The sequence below is a fragment of the Pseudophryne corroboree genome, chromosome 9 (genome assembly GCF_028390025.1).
Source record: "Pseudophryne corroboree isolate aPseCor3 chromosome 9, aPseCor3.hap2, whole genome shotgun sequence".
In the NCBI taxonomy this organism is placed as follows: Eukaryota; Metazoa; Chordata; class Amphibia; order Anura; family Myobatrachidae; genus Pseudophryne; species Pseudophryne corroboree.
In genome coordinates, this window is record NC_086452.1 from 327517385 (window position 1) to 327530317 (window position 12933).

The following is a 12933-nucleotide window of genomic DNA, read 5'->3' on the forward strand; positions in this document are numbered from 1 at the left end:
TGTCTGCTGCCTTAATAAAAACAGTTTAAATAAAAAAAAGTACATACCTTATTCACTCAATTTGCTTAATTTTTATACACATAATGCTATTAAAATGAGACAATGAGAATTTGAGGAATTGAGGAATATCAAATATAAAGTAATTCACTAAATAATATTGTAGCTGAGTATGAGGAACTTGTTCACGCATTTAATGGTTACTGGGAATTAAACATTGTGTCTTTGTGCAGGAGATCAGCAGTACAAAAACTAGAAGTGCGAGGAGCCGGGACGCCTCACCACACCGATCAGGGGCTCAGGTGAGGCAGTGGCACAGAGAAGGGTGGGGGTGGGAGAGGGGGAGGTATTATTTTCCCGGGCACAGGCTTGACGGAGGGTTCCCCATCCAAGTTCTCGTCCTCTTTACCTGGCAGCAGCACTTGCAGCTCTTCTCCTCAGCCCAGCATATGCTGCTGTGTGCTGGGCTGCTGTGTGGCCAGGGAGGCACTTAGAGTATTATTGTTCCTATGGTTTTTTCTAAGTGTGCAGGGCCACGCCTCCCATGATTAGGCCACATCCCCTGAAAAGCACCTGAGCATGGCCAAGCCATCTACTGCCCTGGGGTGAGGGAGTGCAAAGAAGCAATTTGGGTAACTGAGGATAAATTGTCCTTTCTGTAGTTGACCACCTAAAGATTAAACACATACTTGACATCTCAAAGTGTAGTAAGCTGGGCCTCTCACCTCTCTGTATATAGGTTACTGAATAGCTGTATTTGTATGTTTTATTCTTCTCCCTTATGCAAATATACTGTAGGAAATACTTTATAATTCAAGTATCCTGTGTCATGAAAAGTATTCAGTCATATCTGATAACAATGGGAGGCATTTGATATGCCAGCTGTCGGGATCCCGGCGCTCAGCATACCGACGCCGGGATCCCAACAGCCTAAAAACCAACAACTATTCTCCCTCTTGGGGGTCCACGACACCCCTGGAGGGAGAATAAGCGCCACCGCGCCCACAGCGTGGCGGACGTAGTGAGCCCGCAAGGTGCTCTTTTGCGCTCACCCCACTGTCGGCATGCCGGCGGTTGGGATCCAGCGCTGGTATGCTGGGCAACGGAATCCCGTACGCCGGCATAACAACTATGGGCCTAATTCAGATCTGATCACAGCTGCAAGTTTATTAGCTAATGGGCATAACCATGTGCACTGCAGGGGCGGCAGATATAACATGTGCAGAGAGAGATAAGGGGGGTACTCACGGAGCAATCGCTGCTTAAAATCTAAACAATCTGACTACATTGCTTAGATTTTAAGCATGATCGCTCCGTGTGTATCCCTCACAGCGATAGTGATGCGCAGCCCCGCGCATCGCTATCGCTGTTGCTAGATTGGCCAATCTAGCAGGTCGCTCACTTCACCCGCTAGGTGAAATTAGCGCCCCCCCCCCCCGTCTCCCCCCGCACGCTCAGCACACATCTCTCCCGCATCGGCTGGTGAGTACTGGCCTTAAGATATGGGTGTGTTATATTGTTTCTGTGCAGGGTAAATAATGGCTGCTTTATTTTTACACTGCAATTTAGATTTCAGTTTGAACACACTACACCCAAATCTAACTCTCTTTGCACATGTTATATCCGCCCCCCCCCCCCCCCAGTTTCAGCTGACCGATGTTTATTCAATTGCAAACAGTACTGCAGCCTGTGCGGCTGCCGGCTGCTGCGTCTTGCTCTCCACGCCGGATGAATCATGTGAATGTGGGGGCGGGAGCTAGCTGCAGAGGCAGTGTGGAGCTCCTCCCAGGCAGACCTCCCATGTGACTTCAGGACAGAGCTGGAGCGACGGGTGAGGCTGAGGCAGTGACTGTCCTCTGCAGCTGAGCAGCCAGGTGCTGGGGGCATAGTTATTATGGTGTCTTAGTGTAGTAGCATTCACTGTTCTGATGTTTGGGGGGGATGCATGCTATGTGTGTGTTTGTGTGTATGATATGTATGTGTGTGTGTGTGTGTGTGTGTGTGTGTGTGTGTGTGTGTGTGTGTGTGTGTGTGATAAGTGTATATGTATATGATGTGTGTATATGCTGTGTGTGCATGCTATGTGTGTCTGCATGCTATGTGTGTGTTTGTGTATATGCTGTGTGTGTTTGTGTATATGGGGTGTGTTTGTGTGTATATGCTATGTGTGTATGCTGTTTGTGTTTGTGTATATGCTTTGTGTGTGTTTGTTTGTATATGCTGTGTCTGTGTTTCTGTGTATGATATGTGTGTTGATGCTGTTTGTGAGTATGTATATTCTTTGTGTTTGTGTGTATATGCAGTGTGTGTTTCTGTGTATATGTGTGTATGCTTTTTGTGTGTATATGATGTGCATGTATGCTTTGTGTTTGTTTGTTTGTTTGTTTGTGTGTGTTTCTGTGTATATGTGTGGGTATGCTGTTTGTGTGTGTATATGCTGTGTGTGTTTGTATGTTTCTGTGTATATGTGTGTGTATGCTGTTTGTGTGTGTGTATATGCTGTGTGTGTGCTGGCATGCATATGATGTGTATGTGTGTGTGTGTTTGCATGTATATGCAGTGTGTGTATGCTATGTGCGGAAACCCCCCCATGAAAATCCTGCGTTTGCCCCTGTGCAGTGCACATCGTTTTGCCCATTTGCTAACAAATTTGCAGCTGCAATCAGATCTGAATTAGGCCCTATGTACCTCCATCAGGGACAGACAGCATTCCCAGAGCCAGAGTGGATGAATCAGGATAATACACTGGGACCAATAGGAGCACAAGATCAAGTTCTGTTTGCGTGTGGTCATAACTAACCTATGACTGGCATAATGCAGACTTAAGACAAGGTGAAAAGAGTGAGATGAAACAGGATAGGGAGAAGGTGGTTATATAGAAAACTGTATCAAAACTAACATCAAAGTCACATAGGATATTATTTGTACAATTAGATTAATGTTGGGATTTATTGATCATATTCTCAATCAATTATAATTTAATATAGCTAGTTCTTCAGACAAATGATAGCTGATATAGGTTATTTACTAACAAGTGTAGTATCCCAGAGCACCCAGTCAGCAATTACTCTTAAATTCATTTGGAGAGGTAATGTTATAAAAACAGATATCCTATTAGCTGCTATATATGCTCCTTGGATTGAATTTATATGCAAGTCCAAGCTAATTTTTCTATTAATTACATATGGATGCAGTGCTAATGTTTGCCCATTTTTGTGTGTTTTTTATATATTTATAAAATTTGTTGCAACAATTACTTTTTATTGATCAAACGTAAATGTAATATATGTATTTTACCATATCCAGTCTTTCTAACACTGTATTTACCTTCCTATAATGTTTTATTGGGACTAAATATACCCTTTATTCAGCTGCTTGTGGTAAGACTGTCTCATTTCTAGCGCCAGACCTATTACTTCTTTGGTAATTATTACTTAAAATTTTTTGAAATATGTAAGATGATTTGCATAACAATATATAGCAGTCAACAGAAACAACATGACATACACAAATAATGAACTAGAGTATTGCTTTACTCTACAGATCTTAAGCAAGATAAAGGGCCAGATGTAATGGCTTGCGAGATGGCCGTAGCGCCGAGACTCCGGCCGAACTAGTTTGTTTTTTTAAGAAACAAACGTTTACAGGGAAAAACCTGGTTGTTTCTGCCTTGTAAACATTTTCTGCTTTAAAAAAACGAATGAGTTCGGCCGGAGTCTCGGAGATCCGGCCGTCTCGCAAGCCATTACATCCGGGCCAAAGACTGTTCAGCCTCCATATAGAAGTACAGTAAAAGGCTGCTGTTACTGTCTGCCTACACACTCACAGTCTAACTTACATAAAGTCAGCCAATCATTTTCTTTCTACTACTGTAAATTAATGGTGGTGATAATAATAATAATAATAATTATTATTAATAAAATTAATACATTCCAGTAGCGTATAGTAATAATTACAATGTAACATACACAGTGCACCCCACATGGCTGTCTCAGGTGGTTCTTCAACACGTGGAACTATCCATTCTTATCCTACACATGTTTTAGTCGGGATCGGTATGTGATCTCGCCGCACGGAATGTCGAATGTCAGTATACCGACATCGCCATCCCAGGCGCTAGAATGGCATCATGGGGGCGAGAGCAATGAAGCCCCTTGCGGGCTAGGTGGCAAGCTTAGCTCGCCACAGGTTCTATTCTCCCTCTATGGGTGTCGTGGATGCCCATAGAGGGGGAATTACCTACCTCACTAGTATTCGGTGGCATAGTACTCCCATTGGGATTCCGGTGTCGGTATTCAGACAGCCGGGATCCAGACGGGTGGAATGTTAACTGCATACCATTGTAGTCACCCCATATGTCTTAGTTTCTAGTATGGTTTATCTCACACATTGTAACCTCTGTAGTGCACCCATGATGGCTGCATCACCTGGTACACCCATACGTGGGATGACAAATAGTTAGAACTGATGGTTATGTAAGGGTTCATAATATAGAGGTATAGATTTTCAGAACATACATAAACCATGAATATAATAAAGTTTGGGCAGCCATTTTGGATCATCAGTTCCAAAGGTTCTTTATCCTACCCACAAAGGATCCAGGTGAAGTAGCCATATTAGCTGCACTTCATAGGATTAGACTGGGCAGAATAAGCAATGTCTGGAAGAGATGATAGATAATGTGTGAGATAAAAATAATAGATGACTCTTGCAAAATCCTCAAAGCCAGTGGCATATCTATAATGGGTGCAGAGTGCCGTACACATGGGCCTCTGGGTCTAGGGTGGCCCACACTGCACCCAGTTTTTCAATAATTACCTATCCGGAGTCCAAATCACTGGGAAGATGCACAGCGGCCATTTTCCTGGCGTGTCACGCATTCACAGTAGGAAAATAACTGGGAAAATGGCCCCTGCATCATTTCCCTAGAGACCTGTACATGCACACTACACTTTGAGGCAGTACTAGGGTCTCCTCATGACACTAGTGTCCATAGTGTCTGTGCTGCCGGAGGGGGCCCAGACAGAAACTGCACACGGGTCCCCTCCTCTCTTAATAAGTCCCTGATCAGAACCATGCACTGTTCATCCTATGCAGAGTATCAGGGGAGACAGCCACCTTGAGTGCACTAAATAGGATACGATGTGTAAGGTAAGTAATACATGGAAACAAGACATACAAGGGTTAAAATGAAAAGCAACTAACAAGATATCCACTGCATAAATAATTCTATACGTTGTTCAGCGTGCCCTTGAAAGCAGTGCCGTAACAGGGTTCTATGCTGCCCTCAACTGGTCCCACCATATAAACGTATGATGTCATGAAGGCGCACATTCAGGATGGGTTCGTAAGCATCAGGATGTGCAGCACCACTCAGTGCGTCCTGAGGATGCTTTGATCAGCTGTAAGATGGCAGGGTGCTTGCCTGGAGCGTCCAAAGGATGCTCTGGTGGTCACTGCCACAGTGATACTGGCTGCAGGGTGCCGTTCCTGCTTGTAAGAACCAGAATATGCAGCCACCTAGATACCACTATATAGGTTACAGTGGGCAGGATGAGCAAATTCATAGATCGGTAACATGCAGTGGGAAACTACACAAAAGAAAATAGTACAGTATGTTGAAGTAGGCAAATATATTGGGTTATATTGGGTAACCACCTAAGTAATTTTTTTATGAAAGCAACTACTTTGCAATGACAGCACCGATTTTGATGGTTCAGGTGTCATTCGATAGGGTCTGTCATGTAGATGTGCAATAAGGTCACAGAATTTTTATAAGTGGTCAGGTTGTTGAGGAATAACGCGTTAAAGTTGGTATTTCTTCCCAAAGAAAAAGCATTGAGTGGGCAGTATGCACTTTTACCCTTTGTGATGTAATTTGCAGTGAAGCCCTTGGCATTTTTTGTCTGCCCTAAATTCAGTTGATATAATGAATTATCTCTAAATACTGTATCACAAATGTTTACACTTTTGGTATACAGTAAACTGTAAGGATACAATAAACTTTCGATGAATGCATTGTAGAATACACAATACTTTTGTTTTGCTAAATTTGAAGCAACGTGGTTGAATAGTAATGCAATCGATGAAAAAACAAACAAACAAACAAAACAAAACAAATACGCCCACTACCGCACACAGCCTAATAAAAGAATCCTATTATACTAGCACACAGAAAGTAGCATATATAAGACAATGGGTGTAATTCTGAGTTGATCGCAGCTTCAAGTTTGTTAGCAATTGGGCAAAACCATGTGCACTGCAGGGGAGGCAGATATAACATGTGCAGAGAGAGATAGATTTGGGTGTGGTGTGTTCAATCTGCAATCTAAATTGCAGTGTAAAAATAAAGCAGCCAGTATTTACCCTGCATAGAAACAAAATAACCCAACGAAATCTAACTCTCTCTGCAAATGTTATATCTGCCCCACCTGCAGTGCACATGGTTTTGCCCAACTGCTAAAAAATTTCCTGCTGCAATCAACTTGGAATTACCCCCAATATTCAAGTTTAACATAGTATAATATTCCATATAGAGTGCTATGATACCTTGGGGTGGAATCAGGGGTGAGGGCGCCCCGAGGCACAACAATAAAGGCCGCCCCCCACCTGCCTAATTTTATTATTTTTATTGATTGGTGTTAGGATTATTTTATTAGGCTGTGCGCAGTAGTGCATTTATTTGCCTTTTTTTCCATCATACTGTATGTTGTTGGGGGGTTGATGACCCGGCCTTTTATAAACCTCCACTGAAAACCTGTGTATGCAGTAGCTCTCTATATATCCTTTTTTGTCTTAGTAATTCTATTAAAATTAGAATTTGAGGAATTGAGGAATATCAAATATAAAGTGCTCACTAACTAATACTGTAGCTGAGTGTGGGGAACTTGCACACGCATGTAATGGCTACCGGAATGAAAGCATTGTGTCTTTGTGCAGGAGTTCAGCAGCTCCAAAGCTAGAAGTACAAGGAGCCGGGACGCCTCACCTCACCGAACATTGACTCAGGTGAGGGAGTACAGAGAAGTAGTGGAATACGAATTTGGGGTAGCTGAGGATGAACTGTACTTTTTGAAACTGACCGCCTATACATTGAACACATACTTGTCACCTCAAAGTGTAGTAAGCTGTGCCTCTCATCTCTCTGTATATTGGCCCTCATTCCGAGTTGTTCACTCGCAAGCTGCTTTTAGCAGATTTACTCACGCTAAGCCGCCGCCTACTGGGAGTGAATCTTAGCTTCTTAAAATTGCGAACGAAAGATTCTCAAAATTGCGATTACACCTCTCTTAGCAGTTTCTGAGTAGCTTCAGACTTACTCGGCATCTGCGATCAGTTCAGTGCTTGTCGTTCCTGGTTTGACGTCACAAACACACCCAGCATTCGCCCAGACACTCCTCCGTTTCTACAGCCACTCCTGCGTTTTTCCCAGAAACGGTAGCGTTTTCTCGCACACGCCCATAAAACGGCCAGTTTCCGCCCAGTAACACCCATTTCCTGTCAATCACATTACGATCACCAGAACGATGAAAAAGCCGTGAGTAAAATTCCTAACTGCATAGCAAATTTACTTGGCGCAGTCGCAGCGCGAACATTGCGCATGCGCACTAAGCGGAAAATCGCTGCGATGCAAAGATTTTTACCGAGCGAACAACTCGGAATGAGGGCCATAGGTTACTGAATTGCTATAGTTGTATGTTTTTTTTCTTCACCCCTATGTAAATAAAGGAAAATAATTACAATTGAAGCATTCTGTGTCATGGAAAGTATTCAGTCATATCTGATAACAACTTGGTACCTCCATCAGGGACGGAGAGCATTCCCAGAGCCTGAGTGGATTAATCGGGATAAAATACTGCGACCAGTAGGAGCACAAGAGAAGGTTCTGTTTTTGTGTTTGATCATAACTGATTCCAAATGTGCATTTCTGATCATCAGCCTTGAGGCTCTGCCCTAATACCTCACCTAGTTGTGGTATATAGCTAATATACATCATTGTGAATAGCACATGGGGCCTAATTCAGACCTGATCGCAGCAGCAAAATTGTTCTCTAATGGGCAAAGCCATGTGCACTGCAGGGGGGGGGGCAGATATAACATGTGCAGAGAGCGTTTGGTGGCGTGTGTTTAAACTGAAATCTAAATTGCAGTGTACAAATAAAGCAGCCAGTATTTACCCTGCACAGAAACAAAATAACCCACCCAAATCTAACTCTGCATGTTATATCTGCCCCACCTGCAGGGCACATTAGAGAACAATTTTCCTGCTGCGATCAGGTCTGAATTAGGCCAATGATCTCTTGGATCTGTTTGTCCTGGTTCTTAATATTGGCCAAGTGCACAGTGCAAAAGTTCAAATTCTGGATATAATAGTTTGTTTCCTTTTTATCTTGTGTCTTTCTTATTGTTAAGGGCCCCATACACTAGGATGATAATGCCTGATTTGGGGCATTCGGCCCAATATATCGGATGAAATCGGGCATTTTGGAGGTGTTTCCGATCCGATACACGTTCACCTGAGCATCGGTCGGATTCTCCAGATTGAATGTGCTGCACATTCAATCATGTCCGACCCCGCAGGCATGGCTGGGATCGCCCAAAATACATTGTATGCAAAAGGACAGCCTACAATGTATCTTGGGTTATCCTGCCCCCGGGAGGCTGCTGGGGTGATCGCCTGCGACATGTCAGACAGACATGTCGCGTAAGTGAATGGGGCCCTTTAGACTGGATCATTACACAGCTGCATTGTATTGTATTATGCCAGGCTGCATGGGTGTGGACACCTGCGCACACTAAATGTAATATAACACTGTACTTATTTTAATTTTGCACCAAGTGCACTTTAATTGCTGTGGGTCTGATTCAAAGTAGCAGGCAAGTCATTTCTTCTCACTCTGAATGTGGGGCATTTGCATGAAGGCTGTTATTAGGGCATGTAGCCAGAATTGATGGCTGCGTAAAGTTGAGTTTATGCAGAGATTCATCTAATTTTAAGTATAGGACTAGTGCAAATTAGTGTTGATAGTGATTATTGATACTTCAACCAGAAGATGGATGGGGCGGTGTGTCTGCATAGACGTGGCCAACTGTGAATACAGGCATAGATCTAAATTTAGCACACAATGTGGCCGCACTTGCAGCAGACTTACATGCAATTTGGAATCAGGTACAATGTGAACAGTATGAAGGCATTTCTAAAGAAAATCCAACATTGAAATTTATCCTTTAAATGGAATACATTGCTGCTGTGCAAATGCATCATCTGAGTGTGTTGATCACAAGGTCTAAACAAACCTTCCTTGAAAAATTAAAGTTTGTGAGTCTGAGGATAATGGGGGTAATTCAGACCTGATCGCTAGTTAGCGTTTTTTGCTGCGCTGCGATCAGGTTAGAACTGTGCATGCGTATGCACCGCAATGCGCAGGCGCATTGCACAGGTACAAAGCGGATCACTGCTCAGCGATGGGTTTGTACAAAGAATCCATTCACATGGGCGATCGCAAGGAGATTGCCAGGAAGAAGCCATTTGTGGGTGGTAACTGACCGTTTTCTGGGAGTAGTTGGAAAAACGCAGGCGTGTCCAAGCATTAGCAGGGAGGGTTCCTGACGTCAGTTCCGGTCCCGGACAGGCTGAAGTGTTCACAGCGGCTGAGCAAGTCCTAGGCTACTCAGAGACTGCACAAGATCTGTTTGTACATCTCTGCTACACATGCGTTCGCACACTTGCAAAGCGAAAATACACTCCACTATGGGCGGCGACTTTCTGTTTGCAGCAGTCCACAAAAACCCTTGTGAGCGATCAGTTCTGAATTAGGCCCAATGTTGTATCTCTCTATATAGTGTTCTGTAATAATTACCATGACTCACTAAACTCTGTTCCATGTGAAAGCCTTCTATTCCATGAATTGTGTGATCCTGGATTAGAAAGTGTGAACTTTATTTGTATTAAATGATTTCCTAGTGCTCCCTGAGTTTTGGACTATCTATGATATTACATTGCACTGTATCTCACCAATGATTCCCTAAGCTTATACATAAAAGGCTTACATTTTTGGTTCAGAAAGAAGAAAACATGTCTGAACTCGCCTGGAAAAATCGTGAGACCTTCCTAAAATCGGTGAGGCAATATAGGTGTGTATATATGTATAATGTTCTCCTGTGTGCACCTGTGCAAATTAGTTAGAAAATATACAGTACTGTAGGTGTTTATATATGCATGGCACCAGTGGCGGATCCAGGGGGGGGGCACTCGGGCCCGTGCCCCCCTTGTCATTTGTGGCTTCCCCCCCCCCCCGCGGCGTCGGCGCCGCACAGGGAGATGACGGGCGCCCGCTGAGATTGTGTTACCAGCGGGCGCCCGTCTCCCTGCACAGCGGTAGCCGGAGGCAGGAGCTCAGTACTGAGCTCCGGCTTCCGGCGCTGTCACTGCGCCGTGCGCTATGGGAGAGACGTCAGTCATGACGTCTCTCTCATAGTACTGAGGAGAGGACGCCAGCCAGAAGGAGTACTGCAGCGGCGCGGGAACGGGGCTCGGTAAGTATTATGTTTTTTTCTTCCTTAATGCAGCGGGGGCATCTCCTGGGGGAAACTACGGGGGGACATTACTACTGGGGGGGCACCAACAAGGGGCATTACTACTGGGGGGGGCATCAACAAGGGGCATTACTACTGAGGGGGGGCATTATAACTGGGGGCATCAATACTGGGGGGGAGCTACTGGGGGCATTATTACTGGGGGGGCAGCTACTGGGGGCATTATTACTGAGGGGCACCTACAGGGGGCATTACTACTTGGGGGCTAAACTACAGGGGCATTACTACTTGGGGGCTAAACTACAGGGGGAGCCAAACTACTGGGGGGCATAACTACAGGGGCCAAACTATTGGGGGCATTACTACTTGGGGGCTAAACTACAGGGGCAGAACTACTTGGGGGCTAAACTACAGGGGGAGCCAAACTACTGGGGGCATAACTACAGGGGCCAAACTATTGGGGGCATTACTACTGGAGGCTAAACTATAAGGGGGGCATAACTACAGGGGCTAAACTACAATGGGGCAAACTATAGGGGGGCATTACTACTGGTGGCTAAACTACTGGGGTCATAACTGCAGAGGCATTATCACTGGGGGCATAATGACTGGGGGCATTACTACAGGCAACATTACTACTGGGGGCAATACGGGCATTGCATAAGGGACACCACTACTATGGGGTCTGTATAAGGGGCACTACCAGTACAGTGGACATTGCATAATGAGCGCTACAACTGTGGGCATTGTATAAGAAGCGCCACCTCACATGCACCGAAGCCGCACGCAAATGTACTTGCCCCTTCCATGGTGCCCCCCCTATCATTTTCTTCTGGATCCGCCCCTGCATGGCACAAACAAAACTAAGTGTATCCCAGTTCATATTATGCCACATTACAGTGCCCCCTGTTCATACTGTGCCACATTAGTGTCCTTGATATTGTGCCATACTGTAGTGCCTCCATTTCATATTGTGCCACATGACAGTGCCCCAGTTCTTATTATGTAACATTATAGTGCCCTCCACATTACAATGAGCAGATCAGATTATGACATATTATAGTGGCATTTTACCATTATTATAACATCCACTACACACACCTGTCATTGAAAATGTAATGTCATACAATTCAGGCTGAGCAATGGATCAGACCCAATTGCTTAGCGGGCAAATATGGGAAATTGGCATGCAACTTTATAACCTGGGTCCAGGCTCTCCTAAGCCACTGGGCCCTATAGCAGTGGCACCACTTGAACCCACTATAGTTATGCCCATGTATGTATGTATGTATGTATGTATGTATTGTATGTATGTATGTATGTATGTATGTGTAATATTCTTCTGTGTGCACCTGTGCTTTATGCTTACACCTGTAGCTGAAATATGACTTGATGCTACTATTGTCTTCAATAATTGATATAAAATATTGCAGATCTGATTAAAAAAGTTATTATCCTGATTAGTAAACAGAGCGGTACCTGTACAGCTGTTTTCCTGACAACTGTGTCTGAGTTGTAACTTGGCCTAACTCAGGCAGTAGGGTGCAGAGGGACTGGGTACCAATGTGCTATAGGGATCTTATCTCACAAATAAATAATGATAGTAATAGCAGTAAAGGTGCATAGAGGACCTGATTCTGAGTGGCACACATCTGCTTTTCCTTACGGCCTTGGCAGGCTATTTACTTTCTAATGCTAATCCGAGAATCACCCGTGTAAGCCAACGAGCCATGCGTGTGCATGTTGAAGCCTATCCTGTATTTATGTCTGCAGCTGCAACCATCATCATTAGTATCTAGACTTTCCCTCACCCCATGGTTCAGAGGCAATCAACTGTCCACAATTCTTCATTCGCCATTATACCAGACAAGAAGCACCAACCTTGCCTTAACCAAATCTCCTGAGCTCTCCCTGGGGGGGAGATGTATCAAACCTCCAGGAGAGATAAAGTGGAAAAGTTGCCTATAGCAACCAATAAGCTTTTGCTATTTTATAGACTGTGCTAGATAAATGATAGAATCTGATTGGTTGATGGTTGCTATAAGCAAATTCTCCACTTTATCTCTCTTGAAGGTTTAATACATCTCCCATTCAGTATTTTATCACCATAGAAATTCCAATAAACCTGGGATAAGCGAATTCCATTGTGGTACGTAAGTGTTGGCTTGCCATTGGCTATGGCACATGCCAATGGCAAGCCAAGTCTGGTAAGAGGGGCATAGAGAGAGAAGCCAGCCCACACTATCAGATTCTTAAGGTGCTCATGGCTCCTAGTGGACCCGTTTATACCCCATGGTACTAAATGGACCCCAGTATCCTCTATGGACTACGAGAAAAGGATTTACCGGTAGGTAATTAAAATCCTATTTTCTCTTACGTCCTACAGGATACTGGGTCCAT

The 12933-nt window shown here is 44.2% G+C and overlaps 1 protein-coding gene across 1 annotated transcript in view; it reads left to right on the plus strand.

Moving 5' to 3' along the window:
* The window catches only part of LOC134958811 (TRIO and F-actin-binding protein-like), a 132467-nt gene extending 119800 nt beyond the window's left edge, over positions 1–12667 (plus strand). Inside the window, exons 11-15 of the mRNA XM_063941532.1 lie at positions 231–299; positions 6937–7005; positions 7805–7879; positions 10061–10131; positions 12607–12667. Coding sequence (XP_063797602.1) covers positions 231–299; positions 6937–7005; positions 7805–7879; positions 10061–10131; positions 12607–12667 — 345 coding nt within the window. The remainder of the gene's footprint in view (positions 1–230; positions 300–6936; positions 7006–7804; positions 7880–10060; positions 10132–12606) is intronic.
* Positions 12668–12933: the final 266 nt, after the last annotated feature.